Source organism: Hypanus sabinus, chromosome 9 (assembly GCF_030144855.1).
Source record: "Hypanus sabinus isolate sHypSab1 chromosome 9, sHypSab1.hap1, whole genome shotgun sequence".
Classification (NCBI taxonomy): Eukaryota; Metazoa; Chordata; class Chondrichthyes; order Myliobatiformes; family Dasyatidae; genus Hypanus; species Hypanus sabinus.
Genome location: NC_082714.1, coordinates 163,700,000 through 163,725,364, shown reverse-complemented (window position 1 = coordinate 163,725,364; position 25,365 = coordinate 163,700,000). Strand labels below are relative to the sequence as shown.

Here is a 25,365-nt window from a genome sequence, read left to right as displayed (position 1 = left end):
ATGTATCTGTGTTGTATATGGTGACATACAGGTACTTCGATAATAAATTTACTTTGAACTTTGAATTTACTTTGGTGGCGGTTGAAAGGGGTGCTCCCTGTTCGGATACATCTGTGCCCCCCAACTCTGCTCCCTTCTCTCCGCCTGAGCAGGATGACAGCACCCACCGGGGGTCGGCCTAGAATCGCAGCTCGACTCCAGCAACCACGTCTCCTGGTGTGGCAGGGAGAGGGAGAGGGAGCGGGAAAGAGCGGGAGAGGGAGAGGGAGAGGGAGAGGGAGAGGGAGGGAGCGGGAGAGGGAGAGGGAGCGGGAGAGGGGGAGAGAGGGAGCGGGAGAGGGAGAGAGGGAGCGGGAGAGGGAGAGGGAGAGGGAAAGGGAGAGGGAGAGGGAAAGGGAGAGGGAGAGGGAGCGGGAGAGGGAGAGGGAGAGAGAGGGAGCGGGAGCGGGAGCGGGAGAGAGGGAGAGGGAGAGGGAGCGGGAGCGGTAGAGGGAGAGGGAGAGGGAGCGGGAGCGGTAGAGGGAGAGGGAGAGGGAGCGGGAAAGGGAGAGAGGGAGCGGGAGCGGGAGAGGGAGAAAGGGAGCGGGAGCGGGAGAGGGAGAGGGAGCGGGAGAGGGAGAGGGAGCGGGAAAGGGAGCGGGAGAGAGGGAGAGGGAGCGGGAGAGGGAGAGAGAGGGAGCGGGAGAGGGGGAGAGAGGGAGCGGGAGAGGGAGAGAGAGGGAGCGGGAGAGGGAGCGGGAGAGGGAGAGGGAGCGGGAGAGGGAGAGGGAGCGGGAGAGGGAGAGAGGGAGAGAGGGAGGGAGGGAGCGAGAGGGAGGGAGCGGGAGAGGGAGATAAAGGGAGCGGGAGAGGTAGCGGGAGAGGGAGAGAGGGAGCGGGAGAGAGGGAGAGAGGGAGCGGGAGAGGGAGAGGGAGAGAGGGAGAGGGAGAGGGAGCGGGAGAGGGAGAGGGAGCGGGAGTGAGGGAGCGGAAGAGGGAGGGAGAGGGAGCGGGAGAGGGAGATAAAGGGAGCGGGAGAGGGAGAGAGGGAGCGGGAGAGGGAGAGAGAGAGAGGAAGAGAGGGGGATAGACAGAAGAGGATAGAAGATAGGCAGACAGCAGATAGAGAGGGAGGGGAAGAGAGTGGGGCAAATAGAGAGAGGGATTGACAGGGATAGCTAAAGGAGGGATAGAAGGGAAAATAGAGAAAGGGACTGAAAAATAGAGTGATAGGTAGAGAAAGGAGGGTAGAGAGGAGGAATAAATTAGAGAGGGGCAGATGGCAGAAGAGAGGTAAAGAAGCCAAAGAAATAGAAAGAAGAGAGAGAAAGAGCAGAAATAAAGAGACAGCAACAGTGAGACAGAAAGAGGCAGACAGAGATAGAAACAGAAAGAGAAACAAAAACAATCTGAAAGAAGGGGCAGAGGGGGCGGAAAGAGTCAAGAGTGACAGATTCACGGGCGGGGGGTGTGGAGAGGGAGTATGTAAACGCGAGAGCGGGGGCGTGAGCGGAGATGAGGAGCACGGGCATCAACAGAGAATCGTGCCAGCGTTGGGACTAGGGGGTCCAGGGACGTCTGGGGTTCAGAGTCTGGTATGGGGGTTCAGCTACGGGACTGGAGCGCAGTGTCCGGCGCTCATTGCCGGGGTGACAGCTAGACCCGGGGGTGGGTGTGCGCCGTCAGGGTCGGGATGAGGGTGCGTGCTCTCGCACTGCCGCTGATGCTCGCCTGGATGCTGGTGCCCGGGTACGGGGCCAAGCGGCGGGGGGCGGCGAGGCGAGCCCACCGGGCACAGCGCGGCCACTGCAGCTTCACCTTCCTGCTGCCCGGCGTCGAAGCGTGCGGTGCGGCCGAGGGGCGCGGGGCCGACCCCCTGCAACGGGACGCCGCGACTGGCAAGGCAGACAGCTCGGCGCAGACCCTCCGGCGGCTGGAGACGGCGACAGGGAACAACACGCAGTGGCTGCAGAAGGTAAGGACACACAATGTCCACGGGGATGCCTGTCACTTTAGGGTGACATCCATTACCTACCCAGGATGGCATGTATCAACTTACCAGAGTGGCACCCATTCCTGCAGAGTGACCACCACCTACCACCCAGGATAGCACCCATCACCTCTCCACCCATCCGGTGGTCACCCAATAACTGGGCCGAAATGCTGAAGGAGGTCATTCTCAGGGTCTGGTCAAGAAGTTGGGCAGCTGGCCGGCGCGGGGTAGGGGAGTCATGTGTAGAGTCAGGAAGTCAGGATAGGTGAGGACGGAAGAAAACCTTTCCTGAATGGCCCGCAGCGTATCTCCCTGGCCTTAACAAGCCCACAGCTTCCTCCTGTTTCCACCTCGCCTCTGCGGGTCACTCCTCGTCCCCCACCCACACCCCACACTGTGGTTGACTCTCTGATTCTCTACTTTCCTCCCTTTCTGTTCCCGTGGCCGAATCTGGTTAATTCCCAGCCCACCCAAGGGCGCTCAGGAGCAGCGGACCCATTTGGTGACTCGAGCATGTGGCAGTCCTGTGTCTTAACATTTTCCTAAATTCTATTGTATGTCTTTATTTTCCTGTGTATTCCTGCCAGAAAATGATTCTCGAAGTGGAGCATGGTCACACGCATCTACTCTGATAATACACTATGCACTTGATCTATGCACTTTTTCCAATGTCCTCATCATTTTTGGTGGACAGGAGAATTACCAGACGCAGACTTAAAATGAATAATTGAAGTTCAAGTTTATTGCCGTTCAAGCGCGCGCGCGCGCGTGTGTGTGTGTGTGTGTGTGTGTGTGTGTGTGTGTGTGTGTGTGTGAGAGAGAGAGAGAAAGAGAGAGAGATTGTGTGTGAGTGCGTGTGTGAGTGTGTGTGTGCGTGAGTGAGTGTGTGTGTGTGTGTGTGAGAGAGCGTGTGTGAGTGTGTGTGTGTGTGTGTGTGAGCGTGTGTGTGTGTGTGTGTGAGCGTGTGTGTGTGTGTGTGTGAGTGTGTGTGTGAGAGAGAGAGCGTGTGTGAGTGTGTGTGTGTGTGAGCGTGTGTGTGAGCGTGTGTGTGTGTGAGTGTGTGTGTGTGTGTGAGTGAGTATGTGTGTGTGAGTGAGTGTGTGTGTGAGTGTGTGTGTGTGTGAGTGTGTGTGTGTGAGTGTGTGTGTGTGAGTGTGTGTGTGTGTCTGTGTGTGTGTGAGTGTGTGAGTGAGTGTGTGTGTGTGTGTGTGAGTGTGTATGTGTGTGTGTGTGTGTGAGTGTGAGTGTGAGTGTGTGTGTGTGTGTGAGTGTGAGTGTGAGTGTGTGTGTGTGCGTGAGTGTGTGTGTGTGTGTGAGTGTGTGTGTGTGTGTGTGTGTGTGTGAGTGTGAGTGTGTGTGTGAGTGTGTGTGTGTGTGTGTGTGTGTGTGTGTGTGTGTGTGTGTGTGTGTGTGTGTGAGTGTGAGTGTGAGTGTGTGTGTGTGTGAGTGTGTGTGTGTGTGTGTGTACACCGCCAAACGAAACAACGTTCCTCTGGACCAAGGTGCACAGCACAGGACAAATAAAAACACCGTACAACACGTGAGTAACACGTATTACCGCAAATAAATTAACAAATAATAAAATATATTCTAAAAGATTGACATTTAGCATCAGGCGCATTTATGACAAGTTAAAAAGTAAACAGTGGCACTTCGGACGTGATGAGAGCTGGGTGGTGTAGGGAGTTCAGTAATCTCACGGCCTGGGGTAAGAAGCTGTTTACTAGCGCAGCGGTAATTGCCCTTTGCGGAAGAGATGAGAAATTCCCCAGCGCCCCTGCCTGTAGAAGTGAGTCCTCGCATCTCTCAGCCCGAGACTCGACTCCCGCTCTCCCCAACCAGCGGAAATAGTTTCTCAATGCCTTTGCACATCAATTCACTTACATGACTTGGAAACTGCAATCCCTTTAACCCTTTGATTCCAGAGAATTTCCTTTCCTCATAACTTCAGGGCTGGAGCCCGAGGTCTGTTCTGATAAATCCTCAAAGCCTGGTGTCTCCCTCGGCAGTACGGCGCGGCACTTCGTGACTTTACTTTCTGACTTAGTCGGTCAGATAGGATACTGGATGAAAACACAATCAGAGTCAGGTTTATTGTCACTGTCGTGAAATTTATTGTCTTGCGCCAGCAGAGCCATGCAAGACAATAAATACAGCTATATCAGACTGTGTCCAGATCGCGTCACCTCACTACAGGAAGAATGTGGATACTATTATTTATTTATTATTTTATTATTGTCACTTTTATTGTCATTTCGACCATAACTGCTGGTACAGTACATAGTAAAAATGAGACAACGTTTTTCAGGACCATGGTTTACATGACAGTACAAAAACTAGGTAAAAAACAACACAGAGAAAGCTACACTAGACTACAGACCTACACGGGACTGCATAAAGTGCGCAAAAACAGTGCAGGCATTACAATAAATAATAAACAGGACAATAGGGCAAGGAGTCAGTCCAGGCTTCGGATATTGAGGAGTCTGATAGCCTGGGGGAAGAAACTTAAGTCGTCTGGTCGTGCGAGCCCGAATGCTTCGGTGCCTTTTCCCAGACGGCAGGAGGGAGAAGAGATTGAGAGGGTGCAGAGGAGATTTACAAGGATGTTTCCTGGATTGGAGGGAGCACCTAATGAGAATAGGTTGAGTGAACTTGGCCTTTTCTCCTTGGAGTGACGGAGGATGAGAGGTGACCTGACAGAGGTGTATAAGATGATAAGAGACATTGAACGTGTGGATAATTAGAGGCTTTTTCCCAGGGCTGAAATGGCTAACACGAGAGGGCACGGCTTGGAAGTAGGTACAGAGGGGGATGTCAGGGGTAGGGTTTTCACACACACAGTGGTGAGTGCGTGGAATGCACTGCCGGCGGCGGTGGAGGCGGATACAAGAGCACCTTAGATAGGTATATGGAACTTAGAAACATGGGGGCAATGCGGTAGGGTAATTCTTGGCAGTCTCTAGAGTAGTTTAGATGGTCGGCACGACACTGTGGGCCGAAGGGCCTGTAATGTGCAGTGGGTTTCTATGTTCTAAGACATAAAATAAACAATAGATTACAAACACAGGAGAATCTTCAGATGCTGGAAATCCAGAGCAACATACACAAAATGCTGGAGGAAGTCAATAGCATCTATCGAGAGGAATAAAACAGTCGGCGTTTCGAGCCGTGACCCTCCATCAGGTCTCGGCCCAAAATGTCCACTGTCTGTTTGTTCCCCTCCTGACCTGCCGAGTTTCTCCAGCATTGTGTGTGTTAATATCAGTTACAGAAATGGGTTCGTGACCATTAGAAGTCTGATGGTGGGGTGTATGTCTCTCTCTTGTAACCCGTGAAGAATATTGCCCTTCAGGAAAGTCCTTATTTTTTATTTAAACTGGAGTGATGTTTTCTGAAGATGTTGATGTCTCCCGCACCTCAGGAGCTCGGTTCCCGTTAAAAGCCGCCCATTCAACTCCGGCTTCCGCTTTATACCGGCCCCGCAGGGCGCAGTTCCATCCGAGATTGGTCGTAAGGTACCCCGTGAGGGGTCGTGTCCGGCCGTGAGATCTGATGTGGAAAGAGGAGAAGGCACCAGGGGTGGGAAGCAGCGGCAGCGCACTCCGCGGTAAACTTTCCACAAGTAATTCAGCCAGGGAGTGTTCGAATCCGGATCAAAAACTGTCCAGGCGGGGGCTTCCTTCATCAAGCTGCACAAATACAGACAGCCCCTGATTTTCTCAAAGAACACTTTCAGAATGTTGGCGGAACTCAGTGCGTCAGGGTACAGCTATCGGAGGGGAATCGAGAGTGGAAATTTTGGGCTGAGACCCTTCATCAGGACTGGAGAGTTACGCGTGGGAGAAGCCAGAATAAGAGGGTGGAGGAATGAAGACACGCTGGCAGTGGGAGGTGAGACCAGGTGAGGGGGAAGATAGGTGGTGGGGAGGGGGGGTGGTGAAGTAAGAAGCCGTGAGGTGATAGGTGGAAAGGGTAAATAGAAGGAATCCGATAGGAGAGGGCAGAGGACCATGGGAGAAAGGGAAGGAGAAAGGGGTACTAGAGATGAGATGGGCAGGTGAGGGGAAGGGAAGGGTGAGAGAGAAACAGGAATACAAGATTGAGTCACGGTCATTTCCTGCACCCAAGTGAAAAGGAGAACAAAATAACTGTTACCCAGATCTGATGCAGCACAAAAAAAACACAATAATAATTCTGAATCCACAGGATAGCTTATATACATAGATTGATTGTATGTCCCTAAAGTGATGGTAGGCACAGGAGTGTCTGCACACTAGGTAACTCTGACAAGAATTGATAAAAAGCAATAGTGGAGTTAATGGGTGGAGGTGTTGATCAGCCTTCCGGCTTGGGGAAAGGAAATATTTTTGAGTTAGGTGGTCCTGGTTTGGATGCCTACATAGCCTCTTCCCTGATGGGAGTGGGACAAACAGTCCATGAGCAGCATAAGTGGAGTCTTTATGGTGTTACTGGCCCGTTTCTGGCACCTTTCTGTATTCGTGTCCTTGACAGTAGGTGGGCTGGTGCCAACGATGGGCAGTTTTGACCACCCATTGTGGAGCCTTCCTGTTGCTGCAGTGCGGTTTCCGTACCGCACAGTGAAGCGGCCTGTCAGGATGCTCTCTACTGTACATCTGTAGAATGATGTGCGTATGGATGTGTGAAGTCCAGCTTTCTTCAGCCTCCTCGGAAAGCAGAGGAGTTGGTGAGATTTCTTCACTGTGTAGGATGTGTTCTGGGACCACGAGAGGTTGTGGGCGATGTGCACTCCCAGAAGTTTGTAACTACTTGCTGTTTTCTCTACCGTGCCACTGATGTGAAGAGGGTTGTGAGTGATGCAAGTTCTCCTGGGTCGTAAACATCTCCTTTGTCTTGTTGACATGAAAGGGGTTATTTTCTTTACACCAGGCCTCAAGTTCTTCCTCCTCCTTTCTGTATCGTTGTTGGTGACTGGAAAAAGAGAGAAGGGGGAGGGGGAGAAATCCCCAGAAGCTGAATGGACGTTCATGCTGTCATGTTGGGGGCCACCCATACAGAATATGAGGTGTTGCTGCTCCAACCTGAGAGTGGCCCCATCATAGCTCAAATGCCATGGGTTAGTGTGTCAGAATGGGAATGGGGATGGCAGGTAAAATGGTTAGCCACTGGGAATTCCTGCCTGTTTCAGATATATCAAAGCAAGAGACCGAGAGAGTGGAAAGGAGAGTAGCTGTTTTTAGAGGATTACAGACATGAAGCTGCAACTTTACTGCTGATCCCATCATCCAGCCCACTGTTCCAGAGGTAGCAATTGGCAATAGCGGCTGATGAAGGTGGGGGTACAGTTGTAAATCGGTGAATTGGTTTATCGTCACATGTGCCAAAGCACAGTGTTTAACCTGTCTTATATAATGTGAATGTAGATCATTTTATTACGACAGTGTATTAGGGTAGTACTGGGTAAAAAAGTAACAGAATGCAGCATAAAGTGTTACAGTTACACTGAAAGCACAGAGCAGGGAGACAATAAGGTGCAAGGCCACACTGCAGTAGAGTGTGAAGACCAGGGTCCATTTTATGGTACAAAGGTTGCATATTTGGTCTCAAATTATTGTTGCTTCATGCTTGGGATCTCTGTGGCTGTGTTTTCGCCGCCTTGGCAGTGTCTGTGGGCTGGTGATGAACAAATAAATCACAGATATCTGGTTTAATCGCTTCCCCATGGTGTTTAGACACAATGATGACACCATTACAACTTCCAGACCCTCCTGGGTCTCTCTGCACAGATATATTGTACTGTGGCTGTTTTAGTAGCTGGGGTTAATCAGTGTTGTGCAGACCCTGACCCCAACAACATGCCTTGTTTACAAAGACTCCTTCCTTTGCTAAAGTGAGAGAGATGGGACATCAAATAGGCAGGTGACCAATAACAGAGGGAACTGGATGTGAGGTCATTCGGATGGACAGGCTGGGTGACCAATAGCAAAGCCAGATTAACTCCAGGCAGTGGATCATTGATGCCACCAGGCACGATTTCATTTATAATGCCTTTATTGTAACACCAACATCCCAGTGCACTGAACAGGAGGGTTAACATATGAAGCTGATAGAGGCTTGCACAACAGAATATTTAGAACATAGAACAGTGTAGCACAATACAGGCCCTTCAGCCTACAATGTTGTACTGGCCTTTTAACCTACTCTAAAATCATTCTAACCCTTTCCTCGCACTTTGTTCTCCATTGTTCTTTCATCCAAGTGCCTATCTAAGAGTCTCTTAAATGCCCCCAACACATCTGCCTCTGCCAATATCCATGGCAGTGTATTCCCACCACTCTCTGTGTAACAACCTACCTCTGAGATTCACCTTATACATTCCTCTAATGACCTTAAAATTACACCTTCTCATATTTGCCATTGACATTCTGGGAAAACGTTTCTCTCTCCACACGATCTGTGCCTCTTAGCATCACATACACCTGTGTTAAGTCACCTCTCATCCTCTTTCGCTCCAAATGGAAAAGCCATTACTCAGTCAACATCTCCTCATAAAACACACTCTCTAATCTGGGCAGCATCCTGGTAAATCTCCTCTGCACCCCCTCTAGAGCCTCCACATCCTTCCTAAACTGAAACACAATTTCCCAAGTGTGGTCTAACCAGGGTTTTATAAAGTTGCAATATTACCTTGTGGCTCTCGAACGCAGTCCCCCAACTAATGAAGGACAATAAACCACACACCTTCTTAACCACTCTATCAACTTGCCTGGCAATTTTGAGAGCTCTATGGATGTAAACATCCAGATCCCTTTGCTCCTCAACACTGTTAAGAGTCCTGTCACTCACCTTATACTATGCCTTCAAGTTTGACCGTTCAAAGAGAAGTATTTCACATTTTTTCTGGGTTGAACTCTATCTGCACGATATTAAAATATTGCAGATGCTGTGAATCTGAGATAAAGACATAAAATGGTAGTGGCATAGAGCAGGTCAGACAGCATCTGCAGAGGAGGAAACTGACTTATTGTCTCACATCATCAATTGCTCCTCAGCAATGTTTTCTGATGAGTTGATAGGATTGGTGACCAAAAGTTTGCTCAAAGAGAAACATTTTAAGGTGTAACTTAAGTCACCTCTGCTCTTATAATTATATGTACTATATGAGTGTCTGCTGGGTGCTGTGTTGTGCTGTGTTGAAGGAACGCTATTTCATTGGGCTGTATTCATGGTTATGGTTGAATGACAATTAAACTTGAAATTGAACTTAAGGAGGAAATGGAGTGACATGGACGTGAATGGAGTTTTGGAGTTCAGTACCACAGTGGCCAATCAATCACAGAGGGGGATTTCTGGGGGTATTAAGAGAGAGAGGCATGAGAAGTTATCCTGAATTATAAAGTCATAGAGTAATCAAAGTCGTTTGCCATTGCCTTCTTTCGGGCAGTGTCTTTACAAGGCGGGTGGCCCCAGCCATTATCAATACTCTTCAGAGATTGTCTGCCTGGCATCAGTGGTCGCATGACCAGGATTTGTGATCTGCACCAGCTTCTCAAACGACCATCCACCACCTACTCCCGTGGCTTCATGTGCCCCAGTTTGGGGTCTAAGCAGGGGCTGCACCTTGCCCAAGGGTGACCTGCAGGCTAGTGGAGGGAAGGAGCACCTTACACCTACTTTGTAGAGATGTATCTCCCCCCACCACCCCCATAGAGTAATACAGCATGGAAACAGGGCCTTCGGCCCAACTGGTCCATGCTGCCCACAGCATCCTCCTTGCGAGTCCCAGTTGCCCATGATCAACCCATAACCCTCCAAGCCTCTCCCCTCCATGTACCTCTCCAAATGCCTCTTAAATGTTGCAAATGTACCCACCTCAACCACTTCCTCTGGCAGTTCGTTCCAGATGCTAACCATGCTTAGAGTAATGAAGTTACTTCTCTGGTCTCTTTTAAATTTCTCCCCTTTTATCTTGCGTCTGTGCATTTTGACTCCCACCCTGGGGAAAAAGACTGTGACTGTTCACCTTATCAATACCCCTCATGATTTTATCAACTTCTATGAGGTGACTCCGCATTCTCTGACACTCCAAGAAATACAGATCCGATGTGGCCAACCTCTCCCTATAGCTCAAATCCTCCAGCCTAGGCAGCCGCCTTGTAGATCCCTCTCCAGCTTGAGCATGTCTTTCCAATGATGGGGTTTATTGAATTAGGTTGGGTCTGCTGTTGGTTATTTTCGGAGTTCCATAAAGCCAACAGATATAGGAGGAGTATAGTGGAATACAGAATATCACTGTATATATTACAATAAAAATATAAAATAAATAAACAAATAGTGCAAAAAGAGAACAAATCATGAGGTGGTCTGTCCAGAGATCCAATGGTAGTGGGGAAGAAGCTGTTCCTGAAATGTTGAGTGTGTCATAAGACCATAAGACATAGGAGCAGAATTAGGCCCTTTACCCTATCGAGTCTGCTCTGCCATTCCATCATGGCCGATCCGGGATCCCACTCAACCCCATACACCTGCCTTCTTGCCATATCCTTTGATGCCCTGACTGATAAGGAAACAATCAACTTCCACCTTAAATATACCCACGGTCTTGGCCTCCGTCACAGTCTGTGGCAGAGCATTCCACAGATTCACTACTCACTGGCTAAAAAATTCCTCCTCACCTCTGTTCTGAAAGGTCATCCCTCAGTTTTGAGGCTGTGCCCTCTAGTTCTGGATACCCCCCGCCATAGGAGACATTTTCTCCACATCCACCCTATCTAATCCTTTCAATATTTGGTAGGTTGCAATGAGATCCCTGTGCATTCTTCTAAATTCCAGCGAGTACAGACCCAAAGCTGCCACATATGTTGACCACTTCATTCCTGGAATCATCCTCGTGAACCTCTGGACTCTCTCTAATGACAACACATCCTTTCTGAGATATGGGGCCCAAAACTGTTGACAATACTCCAAGTGCGGCCTGACTGGTGTCTCATAAAGGCTCAGTGTTACCTTCCTGCTTTTATATTCTATACTCCTTGAAATAAATAGCAACATTGCATTTGCCTTCTTCACCACTGAATCAACTTGTAAATTAACCTTCTGGGAGTATTGCACCAGAACTCCTAAGTCCCTCTGTACCTCTGATGTTTGAACCTTCTCCCCATTTAGATAATAATCTGCACTATTGATCCTTTTACCAAAATGCATCATCATACATTTCCCAACACTGTATTCCATCTGCCACCTTTCTTTTGCCCAAGTCCTTCTGTTAGTTTGTCTAAGTCCTGCTGCAATCGCATTGCTTCCTCAGCACTACCTTCCTCTCCACCAATCTTTGTATCATCCACAAACTTTGCCACAAAGCCATCAGTTCCATAATCCAAATCACTGACAAGCAATGTGAAAAGTAGTGATCCCAATACTGACCCCTGAGGAACACCACTAGTCACAGGCAGCCAACCAGAAAAGGCCCCTTTTATTCCCACTCACTGCCTCCCGCCTGTCAGCCATTCCCCTACCCATGCCAGTATCTTTCCTGTAGCACCTTTCCTGTAACTCATCTTGTTGAGCAGCCTCATATGTGAGGCTCATCAAACGCCTTCTGAAAATCCAAGTAAATGACATCCACTACCTCTCCTTTGTCCACCCTGCTTGTTACTTCTTCAAAGAACTCTAAAAGATTTCTCAGGCAAGATTTCCCTTCACAGAAATCATGCTGACTTTGACTTACTTTATCATTACTCTCCGAGTCCCCTGAAACCTCATACTTAATAATAGACCCTAAAACCTTCCCCACCATGAGGTTGGGCTAACTGGCCTATAATTTCCTTTCTTTTGCCTTCCTCCCTTCTTAAAGAGTGGAGTGACATTTGCAATCTTTCAGTCCTCCGGGACCATGCCAGAATCAAGTGATTCTTGAAAGATCATGACCAATGCGTCTGTTATCTCTTCAGCAACCTCTCTCAGGACTCTGGCATGTCGTCCATCGGGTCCAGGTGACTGATCCACCTTAAGACCTTTCAGTTTGCCCAGCACTTTTTCCTGTATAATAGCAATGGCACTCACTCCTGATCCCTGAAACTTCATGGACCTCTGGCACACTGCTAGAGTCTTCCACAGTGAAGACAGATGAAAAGTACTCATTAAGTTAATCTGCCATTTCTTTGTCTCCCATTACAACCTCACCAGCAGCATTTTCCAGTGATCCAATATCAATTCTCACCTGCCTTTTACTCTTTATATAACTGAAAAATCTTTTGGTATCTTGCTTTATATTATTGGCCAGTTTGTCCTCATATCTCATCTTTTCCATTCTTATAGCTTTTTTAGTTATCTTTTGTTGGATTTTAAAAACTTCCCAATCATCCAACTTCTCATTCACTTTTTGCCAACTTACATGCCCTTCCTTTGGCTTTTATGCAGTCTTTAACTTCCCTTGTCAGCCGCAGTTGCCGACCCCTGCCATTTGAGAACTTATTCCTCTGTGGGACATATCTATCCTGTGCTTGATGAACTATTTCCAGAAACTTCAGCCATCTCTGCTCTGCCATCATCCCCACCAGGATCCCCCTCCAATCCATAGAACATTGAACATAGAAATCTACAGCATATTACAGACCCTTCAGCCCACAATGTTGTGCCGACCATGTGACCGACTCTAGAATCCGCCTAGAATTTCCCTACCGCCCTATCTAAGAGGCTCTTAAAAGACCCTATTGTATCCACTTACACCACCACCACCACCGGCAGTGCATTCCACGCACCCACCACTCTCTATGTGAAAAACTTACCCCTGACAGTCCATCGGTACCTATTTCCAAGCATCTTAAAACTAATCCCCCTCATGTTAGCCATTTCAGCCTTGGGAAAAGCCTCTGGTTATCCAAACAATCGATGCCCCTCATCATCTTATACACTTTTATCAGGTCACCTCTCATCCTCCGTCGCTCCAGGGAGAAACGGCCGAGTTCACTCAATCCACCTGGTCAAGCTCCTCTCTCATGCCTCTGTAATTCCCTTTATTTCATTATAATACTGATACATATGAGTTACACTCCTTCCTCTCAAATTGCAGTATGAATTCAATCATATTATGATCGCTGTCTCCTAAGTGTTCCTTTACATTAAGCTCCCTAATAAGATCTAGGTTATTACACAACACCCAATCTAAGATGGCTTTTCCCCACGTAGGCTCAAACACAAACTGCTCTAAACAGCCATCTTGTAGGCATTCAACAATTTCCCTCTTTTGCGATCCGACACCAACCTGATTTTCCCAATGCCCCTGCATATTAGTGTCCTCCATTACAATTGTGCTATTACCCTTATTACACATCATTCCAGCTCCCTTTGCAATCTTAACCCCACATCATAGCTACTATTTGGAGGCCTATAATGCTTTATTTTACCCTTGCAATTTCCTAACTCCACCCACAAAGGTTCAACATTCTCTGACCCTATGTTACCTGTTTCTAAAGATGTAATTCCATCTCTTACCAACAGAGCCACACCACCACCTATGCCTTCCAGCCTGTCCTTTCAGTACAAAATATATCCTTTGATGTTAAGCTCCCAACTATGACCTTCTTTCAGCCTCGACTCAGTGAAGCCCACATACAAACCAATCTTTAATTGCACCACGAGTTCATCCACCTTATTCCAAATGCCAAGTACATTTAAATAGAGCACCTTCAGTCCTGCATTCTTCACCCTTTTGAATTTTACCCCATGGTACAATTTCACTCCTTACTCTGTCTGCATTTGCTCCCAGTCATTGGCTTGTCCCTGCTTACATTCATGTTACACCCATCATCTACTTGTAAACCTGCTGGCTGATCCTCAGCTCTATCATCCTGGTTCCCATCCCCCTGCCATATTAGTTTAAACCACTCCCAGCTGCTCTAGTAAACCTGTCTGCAAGAATATTGGTCCCCCTCGGACTCAAGGGCAACCTGTTCCTTTTGTACACCCGCCCCAGAAGAGGTCCCGATTATCCAGAAATCGGAATCCCTGGCCCCTGCTCCAATTCTTCAGTCATCTATTTATCCACAACCTCATTGTATTCCTATCCTCACTGTCACGTAGCACAGGCAGTAATCCCGAGACTACTATCTTTGAGGTTCTGCTTCTCAGCTTTCTTCCTAACTCCCTACATTCTTTTATCAGCACCTCCTGCCTCTTTCTTCCTATGTCATTTGTGCCAATACATATCATGACTCCTGGCAGCTCACCGTTCCTTTGCAGGATATTGTGGACACGTCCAGAAACATCTCAGACCCTGGCAAACTACCATCCGTGTTTCCTTTTGGCATCCACAGATCCTCTATCTGTCCTCCTGACTATAGAGTCTCTGATTACTGCTGCCATCCTCTTTAGTTCCCTACCTTTCTGAGCTGCAGTGTCAGACTCAATGCTAGAGGTATGACCACTGTTGCTTCCCCCAGGTAAGATCTCCCCCCCAACAATACTCAAAGTGGAGTACTTATTGTTGAGTGGGACGGCCACGGGGATGCTTTCCACTATGTTCCCCCTTCCTTCTCCTGACAGTCACCTATTTATCTTTCTCCTGTAGCTTTGTAGCTCCAGTTTATCACCTCCTCACTTTCCTTAACAAGCCAAAGATCAGCGAGCTGCAGCTCGATGCACTTGGTGCAGGTGTGGCCATCGGGGAGGCTGGTAGTCTGAAAATCCCACATTGCAGAACGCTAGCAAAGGAAATAAGGAATGAATTTACCTAGCCTCTGCCTATTCTCGCCAAAGTCCTGTTTGAGACAATGTCTTCATACTCTGCCTCAGACTACTCCGAATGCTCCCACGATGACTGATCTGCCAGGTGGCATCCCTCTTTTATAGACAATAGACAATAGGTGCAGGAGTAGGCCATTTGGCCCTTCGAGCCAGCACCACCATTCACTGTGATCATGGCTGATCATCCACAATCAGTACCCCATTCCTGTCTTCTCCCCATATCCCTTGACTCCGCTATCTTTGAGGTCTATCTAACTCTTTCTTGAAAGCATCCAGAGAATTGGCCTCCACTGCCTTCTGGGGCAGAGCATTCCATAGATCCACAACTCTCTGGGTGAAAAAGTTCTTCCTGAACTCCGTTCTAAATGGCCCACCCCTTATTCTTAAACTGTGGCCTCTAGTTCTGGACTCCCCCAACATTGGGAACATGTTTCCTGCCTCTAGCGTGTCCAATCCCTTAATAATCTTATATGTTTCAATCAGATCCCCTCTCATCCTTCTAAATACCAGTGTATACAAGCCCAGTCGCTCCAATCTTTCAACATATGATAGTCCCGCCATCCCGGGAATCAACCTCGTGAACCTACACTGCACTCCCTCAATAGCAAGAATGTCCTTCCTCAAATTTGGAGACCAAATCTGAACACAATACTCCAGGCGTGGTCTCACCAGGGCCCTGTACAACTGCAGAAGGACCTCTTTGCTCCTATACTCAACTCCCCTTGTTATGAAGGCCAATATGCCATTAGTTTTCTTCACTGCCTGCTGTACCTGCATGCTTACTTTCAGTGACTGATGAAGAAGGACACCTAGATCTCATTGTACTTCCCCTTTTCCTAACTTGACACCATTCAGATAGTAATCTGCCTTCCCGTTCTTGCCACCAAAGTGGATAACCTCACATTTATCCACATTAAACTGCATCTGCCCACTCACCCAACCTGTCCAAGTCACCCTGCATTCTCCTAACATCCTCCTCATATTTCACACTGCCACACTGCTATGTATCATCTGCAAATTTGCTAATGTTGCTTTTAATCCCTTCATCTAAATCATTAATGTATATTGTAAATAGCTGCGGTCCCAGCACCGAGCCTTGCGGTACCCCACTAGTCACTGCCTGCCATTCTGAAAAGGACCCGTTAATCCCTACTCTTTGTTTCCTGTCTGCCAACCAATTTTCTATCCATGTCAGTACCCTACCCCCAATACCATGTGCTCTAATTTTGCCCACTGATCTCCTATATGGGACCTTATCAAAGGCTTTCTGGAAGTCCAGGTACACTACATCCACTGGCTCTCCCTTGTCCATTTTCATAGTTACATCCTCAAAAAATTCCAGAAGATTAGTCAAGCATGATTTCCGCTTCGTAAATTCATTCTGACTCAGACCGATCCTGTTACTGCTATCCAAATGTGCCGCTATTTCATCTTTCATAATTGACTCCAGCACCTTCCCCACCACTGATGTCAGGCTAACTGATCTATAATTCCCTGTTTTCTCTCTCCCTCCTTTCTTGAAAAGTGTGATAACATTAGCTATCTTCCAATCCTCAGGAACTGATTCTGAATCTATAGAACATTGGAAAATAATTACCAATGCGTCCATGATTTCTAGAGCCACCTCCTTAAGTGCCCTGGGATGCAGACCATCAGGTCCTGGGGACTTATCAACCTTCAGACCCAACAGTCCCATCAACACCATTTTCCGCCGAATGTGAATTTCCTTCAGTTCCTCCATTACGCTAGGTCCTCTGGCCACTATTACATCTGGGAGATTGTTTGTGTCTTCCCTAGTGAAGACAGATTCAAAGTATCTGTTCAACTCATCTGCCATTTCCTTGTTCCCCATAATAAATTCACCTGTTTCTTCCTTCTTCCCTTTGGTCTCAACTAATTTTTTCCTCTTCACATACCTAAAGAAGCTTTTACTAGTCTCTTTTATATTTTTAGCTAGCTTACCTTCGTACCTCATCTTTTCTCCCCGCATTGCCTTTTTAGTTATCTTCTGTTGCTCTTTAAATGTTTCCCAATCCTCTGGCTTCCTGCTCCTCTTTGCTATGTTATACTTCTTTTTTATTTTTCTACTGTCCTTGACTTCTCTTGTCAGCCACAGTCGCCCCTTACTCCCCTTTAGAATCTTTCTACCTCTTTTGGAATGAAATGATCCTGCACCTTCTGCATTATTCCCAGAAATACCTGCCATTGTTGTTCCACTGTCATCCTTGCTAGGGTATCCTTCTAGTCAACTTTGGCTAGTTCCTCCCTCATGGCTCCATAGTTCCCTTTGTTCAACTGTAATACTGACACTTCTGATTTTCCCTTCTCCTTCTCAAATTGTAGTTTAAAAGTTATCATATTATGGTCACTACCTCCTAATGGCTCCTTTACCTCGAGTTCCCTTATCAAATCTGGTTCATTACACAACACTAGATCCAGAATTGCCTTCTCCCTGGTAGGCTCCAGTACAAGCTGTTCTAAGAATCATCTCGGAGGCACTCCACAAACTCCCTTTCTTGGGGTCCAGTACCAACCTGATTTTCCCCGTCTACCTGCATGTTGAAATCCCCCATTACAACTGCAGTATTACATTTACGACAAGCTAATTTTAGCTCTTGATTCAACTTGCACCCTATATCCAGGCTACTATTTGGGGGCCTGTAGATAATTTCCATTAGGGTCTCTTTGCCCTTACAATTTCTCAGTTCTATCCATACTGACTCTACATCTCCTGATTCTATGTCACTCCTCGCAAGGGACTGAATTTCATTCCTCACCAGCAGAGCCACTCCACCCCCTCTGCCCACCTGTCTATCCTTTCGATAGGATGTATACCCTTGAATGTTCATTTCCCAGCCCTGGTCCTCTTGCAGCCATGTCTCTGTTATTCCTACAACATCATACTTGCCAATTTCCAACTGAGCCTCAAGCTTATCCACTTTATTTCTTTTACTCCGTGCATCCAGAGACTGGGTTTCCCATCAAAAATCTTTGTCGGACCTGTGCAGGAGCGCTCCTGTTACATCCACGCAGTACTCCAATCAGCGAGGCTCCTTTACCTCGACAGTGAGAGGAATATTTGAAGCAGGTGGGAATCTCTGCCCGCAGCAGTGAGAGATTAAAGAAGTGTTTGAACACTCCAGCCAGCTGGTTGGCACAGGTTTCTGATGACCTGCCAGGTACACATCAGAGCCCTGGCCTGCCACACGGTCACAGCAAAGCATTCAAGCTCCACACAGACAGAACCCAAGGTCAGGATTGAACTAGCGACTCTAATACTGGTGCCGCTGTGCTGTCTGTATTGTCCAGTGAGTGTTAAATGAAATGAAGTAGAATAAAGCATATCCACTACCTCATTCTCCACGATGTCTGCCGTCTCCAAAAGAACCCCACCACCAAACGCCTTCCCATCCAACTTCCCACTCTCAAATTTCTACAAGGATTGCTCTCTCAGTGAAGCCTTTGTCCACTAATCTCCCTCCTGGCACCTGCCCTGTCCATACACCTCCTTCCATTCAGAACCCACACCCCCAAACAGTCCTTCCAGGGGAGGAAATACTTCTTCTGTGAGCCTGGTGGGTCATCTACTGTATCTGGTGTTCCAGTGTGGCCACTCTACATCAGTGGGAGCTAGCATAGACTGGGTGACTTCTGTCGAACACCTTCGCTCCATCCACACCAACAAGATTTCCTGATGGCTTATTATCTTAATTCCAGTCCCCATTCTCTATGTATACAAGGTACAACTTTTCTCTGTATCTTGGTACATGTGACAGTAATAAACCAACTCACTGATTTACAACTCAGCCCCACCCTCAGTTGTTGTTGTCACCATGGTGAAGCCCTTGTTGCCACCAGAACAGTTAACCAGGCATGGTATCTCTCTCCCTCTCTCTCTCTCTCTCTCTCTCTGCCCCCTCTCTCTCCCCCCCTCTCTGCCCCTTCCCCCTCTCTCTCTGTCTCACTCTCCCCACTCTCAATTCCCCTCTCTCCTTCTCTCCCCTCTCTCTCTCCCCCTCCCCTCTCTCTCTCTGTCTCTCTCTCCTTCTCTCCCCCTCCCCTTTCTCTCTCCCCATTCTCTCTCCCCACTCTCCTTCTCTCCCCCCTCTCTCGCTCCTTCCCCACTCTCTCTCCCCCCTCTCTCTCCCCTCCCCCACTTTGCAACATCCTTAACATGCAGTATTTCTTTAATTCTACTCCCCATTCCCATTCCAACTTGGAATTTCCTGCCCGCTTCGAAATTTCTTCTCATTACTACCATGAGGGAGCCTGAAGACACACACTCAATGATCCAGGATCAGCTTCTTCCCCTCCGCCATCAGATTTCTGAACAGCCGATGAACAGGCAGCAGGTAGCATGGTGGTTAGCACAATGCTTTACAGTACAGCCATCGGGAGGAATTGAACTCCCATCAACGTGCAGCTTTCCTGCGGGTGCTCCAGTTTTCTCCCACTGTCCAAAGACGTACCGACCGGTTGCTTGGTTGGTCGTTGTGAATTGTCCCATGATTAGACTGGGGTTAAATTGGGGGTTGCTGGGTAGCGCAGCTCCAAGGGCCTGTTTCACGCTCTACCTAAATAAACAAACCCATAAACACGGCTCTCTTTCTTCACTAATCTTTTCAAATTTTTCTGTTGGATAATTGTTTCTGAGTGGGCCCTTGGGATAATTGTTATGTTTATAAAACTTTAGGACAAAATGGGTGTTGTCATTAGTACTAAGTGTAACCATATGCATTTAAATCAATTGTTAAAACAAACCTTTAAATGGTAACTGCTATCCATTCACTAAATCAATGTGCTCAATCATACCAGCCCCCTGGCAATTCATGTTCAATTAATTTTGGACCACTCTGCTTTTCAGTTTAGCAATCACAACAACAATAATCTACAAATAGAAATTGCCTGGAACATTACTGGAGAAGAAAGGATAAAAATCAACTGGTTGCTACCCCACAGACTGGTGTAACCTCTTCGGCAGGGTACCCAACCTGGGTCTACGGACTCCTTGCTTAATCGTCCATGACACCAACAAGTTTGGGAAGCCCTACTCTAAGGGTATTTATTTATTATTTGAGATATAGTATGTAATGGGCCCTTCCAGTTTTCTGAGTCTTGCTGCCCAGCAGCCTCCGATTTAACCCTAGCCTAATTACGGGGTAATTTTCAATGACCAGTTAGCCAACCAGCCGGTATGTCTTTGGGATGTGGGAGTGAACAGGAGCACCCAGAGGAAACCCAAGCAGTCACAGGGAGAATGTACTAGCTCCTTACAGGCAGCAAATTGGGAAATCGGGTTAACGTTGTCACACGAGGTGAAAAACTGTGTTTCACATTTCACTCTCACAGGTCACTTAGGTAGTATGAGGGGAAACGATAACCGAATGTAGAATGAAGCGTTACAGTGACAGAGACAGTGTGGTGCAGGCAGGCCATAAGATTCAAGCTCCATGGCAAGGTAGATTGTGAGGTCAGGAGTCTATCCTATCATTCAAAGGGATTGTTGAATAGTCTTATGGTTTTATAACCATCAGATAGAAGCCATCTTTCAGCCTGATGGTATTGGCTTTCAGGCTTTTGTATCTCCTGCCTGATATGGGAGGGCAGAAGAGGGGATATCTGGAGTGGGTGATGTATTTACTGAGGCGGTGGAAGTGTACATAGAGTCCATGGAGGGGAGGCTGTTTCCATGATATGCTGAGCTGTGCCCACAACTCTCTGGCTTATTCCCCCTTCCTTTCCAGTTCTGATGACTGGTCTTGGCCTGAAATATTGACTGTTTATTCCTCCCCATAGATGCTGCCTGACTTGCTGAGTTCCTCCAGCACTTTGAGTACCTTCGGGTTTCCAGCATCTGCAGAATCTCTTGTGGTTATGATTTCTGCATTCTATTGTCATGTGACAGGGCAGTTGCTACAACAATTACAACAGTTATGGACTGAGTGCAGGTCAGTGGGACTAGGTGAGAGTAAGCGTTCAGCATGGACTAGAAGGGCCGAGATGGCCTGTTACTGTGCTGTAATTGTTATATGGTCATAACAAGCCATGGTGCGTCCAGATAGGAGGCATTCTGGAGTGCATCAATAACAATTAGTGAGGGTCAAAGGGGATATATCAAACATGGCAAGGGTTTGGCATTACCTCTAAATCCAGAATCAGGATCATATGTTGTGAAACTTGTTTTGTAGCATCAGTACAGTGCAATATGTGGAAAGTATGCCAAGTTACAATAAGAAATATGAAAAAAGCACTGCAAAGGGAGAGCAAAAAGGGAAGTGGTTTTTGGGGATGAACATCACTGAGGAGCTCTCTTGGTCTGCCAACACAACCTCGATAGTAGGGAAGGCACAACAGCGATTATACCACCTGAGATGATTGACAAGCTAATCTGCCTCAAAAATTGCAGGCCAACATTCACTGATTTGTGATAGAGAGCATACTGACATACAGGATGACAGTGTGGGGCTCAAGTTGTAGTTATTCAGATCACAAAGCTCTCCAATAGGTGATCAGGACAGCTTAGCACATTGTTGAAACTCAATTACCTGACCTGGAGACGATCTACACCTCTCAATGCCTACAGCATTCTCGCAACATTGATAAAGACCCATCCCATCCTGGACACTGTCCATTCAGTCTCCTGCCTCTGGCAGGAGATACAGAAGCATCTTGGCCAAGACAGTAAGAGTGAAAAACAGCTTCTTGCTGAGGGCTGTTGTGCAGCTGAATAATGCCACACCCCGGCTTGCCAATGGCCTTGGAGTGTTGTGGACTATTGAAGCCACTTGTAACATGGAATTTTTAAAAAAATTAAGCCATACTACATGAATTATAAACATCTGTTTAGCACAAATCACATTGTCTTGAGCAATGACAATAAAGTTCTGTACTACTCTTTTGTATGGGTTTGTGGTCTGTTTGAAATCCAATGGCAGAGGGAAGAAACTGTTACTAATTTGTTGAGTGTGTGTGTCCAGATGTTCAGATGTGCACCATATGATGGTAGTAATAAAAAGAGAGAATTTGTTGGATGGCAAGGCTCTGTAATGATGCTGGATTCCCTGGCACTGGGAGGAACTTTATATTCTGCGGCAATATAATGGACCAGGTTGTGATTGGTAAACAACACACACAAAATGCTGACGGAACACAGCAGGCCAGGCAGCATCTATAGGGAGAAGCACTGTCAATGTTTTCGGGCTGAGACCCTTCATCAGGACTAACCGAAAGGAAAGATAGTAAGAGATTTGAAAGTAGTGGGGGGAGGGGGAAATGCGAAATGATAGGAGAAGACCGGAGGGGGTTGGATGAAGCTAAGAGCTGGAAAGGTGATAGGCAAAAGGGATACAGAGCTGGAGAAGAGAAAGGATCATGGGATGGGAGGCCTCGGGAGAAAGAAAGGAGGTGGGGGAGCACTAGAGGGAGATGGAGAACAGGCAAACAACTAAATATGTTAGGGATGGGTTAAGGGGAGGAGGGGCATTAACGGAAGTTAGAGAAGTCAATGTTCATGCCATCAGGTTGGAGGTTACCCAGCTGGTATATAAGGTGTTGTTCCTCCAACCTGAGTGTGGCTTCATTTTGACAGTAGAGGAGGCCATGGATAGACATATCAGAATGGGAATGGGATGTGGAATTAAAATGTGTGGCCACTGGGAGATCCTGTTTTCTCTGATGGACAGAGCGTAGGTGTTCAGCGAAATGATCTCCCAGTCTTCATCGAGTCTCACCAATATATAAAAGGCCACACCGGGAGCACCGGACGCAGTATACCACACCAGTCGACTCACAGGTGAAGTGTCGCCTCACCTGGAAGGACTGTCTGGGGCTCTGAATGGTGGCACCACGTCCCATTCCCATTCTGTTGTTTGCCTGTTCTCCATCTCCCTCTAGCGCTTCCCCCCCTTTCTTTCTCCCAAGGCCTCCCATCCCATGATCCTTTCTCTTCTCCAGCTCTGTATCACTTTCGCCAATCACCTTTCTAGCTCTTAGCTTCATCCCACCCCCTCCGGTCTTCTCCTATCATTTCGCATTTCCTCCTCCCCCCACTACTTTCAAATCTCTTACTATCTTTCCTTTCAGTTAGTCCTGACGAAGGGTGTCGGCCCGAAACGTCGGCAGTGCTTCTCCTTATAGATGCTGCCTGGCCTGCTGTGTTCCACCAGCAGTTTGTGTGGGTTAGTAAGGGTTATTAGGTCTTGGGCACGCTATATAGGAAGCATGCCAAAACTTGCGTGCTGCCCCCAGCACAACTATATTAGTCATTAATGCAAATGACACATTTCACTGTATGTTTCAATATATCTGTGGCAAGTAAAGATAATCTAATCTAAAGCAAGAGAAGATGCTGGAAGCTGAAGTAATACACACAGAATTCTGGAGGAACTCAGTGGGCCAGGCAGCATCTATGGGAAAGAGTCCTGATGAAGGGTCTTGGCCCAAAACTTCAACTTTACCCTTTTCCTTAGATGCTGCCTGCACTGCTGAGTTCCTCCATCATTCTGTGTGTGTTGTTTGAATTTCCAGCATCTGCAGATTTCCTCGTGTGATTGGTAAATGTAGGGTTTTATTTCCACAGCACTTTGAATCAGTCGTGCTGACTCGTTTGTGCTTGATTGAATTCTGCTGTGGTTGTTAAGGACATCGGCCACATGGGAAGCAGATCTGTGGGGCACAGGGTGAGGAGAAGCAGGAGGAATGTACACACAATAAGCAAGCAGCATTCATCTTAACTTGCATTGCATTGTCACTGTTTAACGGGGACCATTGGCTCCACACTGACACACTCAATCCATATAAAGGTCTATTTTTGGATGCAGTTTACATGACTGTGGTATTGTCCTGACTCTTGGAGGTTGTAAGAACTGCTAGCAAGATCTCCAGGAAGGCTACCCAGCCCTCCTCGAACATTGTGAATAATCCCAAGCGTTAGAGAGGGCGCAGAGGAGATTCACCATGTTGTTGCCTGGATTAGAGAGGGTGCGGAGGAGATTTACCAGGATGCTGTCTGGATTAGAGAGGGTGCCGAGGAGATTTACCATGTTGCTGTCTGGATTAGAGAGGGTGCCGAGGAGATTTACCAGGATGCTGCCTGGATTAGAGAGGGTGCAGAGGAGATTTACCAGGATGCTGCCTGGATTAGAGAGGGTGCAGAGGAGATTTACCATGTTGCTGCCTGGATTAGAGAGGGCGCAGAGGAGATTTACCAGGATGCTGCCTGGATTAGAGAGGGTGCAGAGGAGATTTACCAGGATGCTGCCTGGATTAGAGAGGGTGCAGAGGAGATTTACCATGTTGCTGCCTGGATTAGAGAGGGCGCAGAGGAGATTTACCATGTTGCTGCCTGGATTAGAGAGGGTGCGGAGGAGATTTACCAGGATGCTGCCTGGATTAGAGAGGGTGCGGAGGAGATTTACCAGGATGCTGCCTGGATTAGAGAGGGTGCAGAGGAGATTTACCAGGGTGCTGCCTGGATTAGAGAGGGTGCGGAGGAGATTTGCCAGGATGCTGCCTGGATTAGAGAGGGTGCAGAGGAGATTTACCAGGGTGCTGCCTGGATTAGAGAGGGTGCAGAGGAGATTTACCAGGATGCTGCCTGGATTAGAGAGGGTGCTTTATAAGAATAGATTGAGCTTTTCTCTTTGTAGCAAAGGAGGATGAGAGGTGATTTGACAGAGGTGTAGAAGATGATAAGAAGCATAGTAATAGCAGTAATAGTAAAAGTTGTGCGATCACTCGATCTGGTGTCCTCCAACAGGGAAGAAGTCATCACCCTGACACAGTGGTGTCAAGAGAACAACCTCTCCCTCAATGTTGCAAAAAACAAAGGAGCTGGTTGTAGATTACAGGAGGATGGAGACACACTAACCACTATTGACATCAATGGATCTGGGGTTGAGAGGGTGAACAGCTTTAAGTTCCTCAGCATAAACATCACCGAGGATCTCACGTGGTCTGTACACACCGGTTGTGTGGTGAAAAAGGCACAACAGCGTCTCTTTCACCTCAGACGGTTGAAAAAGTTTGGTGTGGGTACCCAAATCCTAAGAACTTTCTACAGCAGCACAATTGAGAGCATCCTGACTGACTACATCACTGCCTGGTATGGGAACTGTACTTCCCTCAATCACAGGACTCTGCAGAGAGTGGTACGGACAGCCCAGCGCATCTGTAGTTGTGAACTTCCCATGATTCAGGACACTTACAAAGATCCCGTATGATCATTGGGGACCCAACCACAATCTATTCCAACTGCTACTATCTGGGAAATGGTACCGCAGCATAAAACCCAGGACCAACAGACTCCAGGACAGCTTCTCCACCAGGCCATCAGACTGATTAACTCATGTTGATTTGAGTGTATTTCTATGTTACATTGACTGCTTTATTTATTATAAATTACTATGATTGCACATTTAGAGGGAGACGTAATGTAAAGATTTTTACTCCTCATGTATGTGAAGGATGTAAGAAATAAAGTCAATTCAATTCAATTGTAAGGGGTTGTCTAAAGGTGGGTCCTTTGCTGACTGTAGAGGCCATACTGGGATCCACATGTTCTCTTGCAGTGTGGGCAAGGATAAGAGGAGGCTGTGGTTAGTGCTTGGGTCTTCTGGTTGTTCATTTAGGGTGGATTCTCTTAATGTGTGTGACTTTGTTTCACATGG

General features: G+C 47.4%; 1 protein-coding gene across 2 annotated transcripts in view; it reads left to right on the top strand.

Annotated features, from left to right (window-relative positions):
• Positions 1 to 1,469: 1,469 nt before the first annotated feature.
• The window catches only part of LOC132400003 (angiopoietin-4-like), a 107,197-nt gene continuing 83,301 nt past the window's right edge, over positions 1,470 to 25,365 (top strand). For both annotated transcript variants that reach the window (XM_059981045.1, XM_059981044.1), the window contains exon 1: positions 1,470 to 1,954. In XM_059981045.1, the coding sequence (XP_059837028.1) occupies positions 1,673 to 1,954 (282 nt within the window). In that variant the 5' untranslated portion in view covers positions 1,470 to 1,672. The remainder of the gene's footprint in view (positions 1,955 to 25,365) is intronic.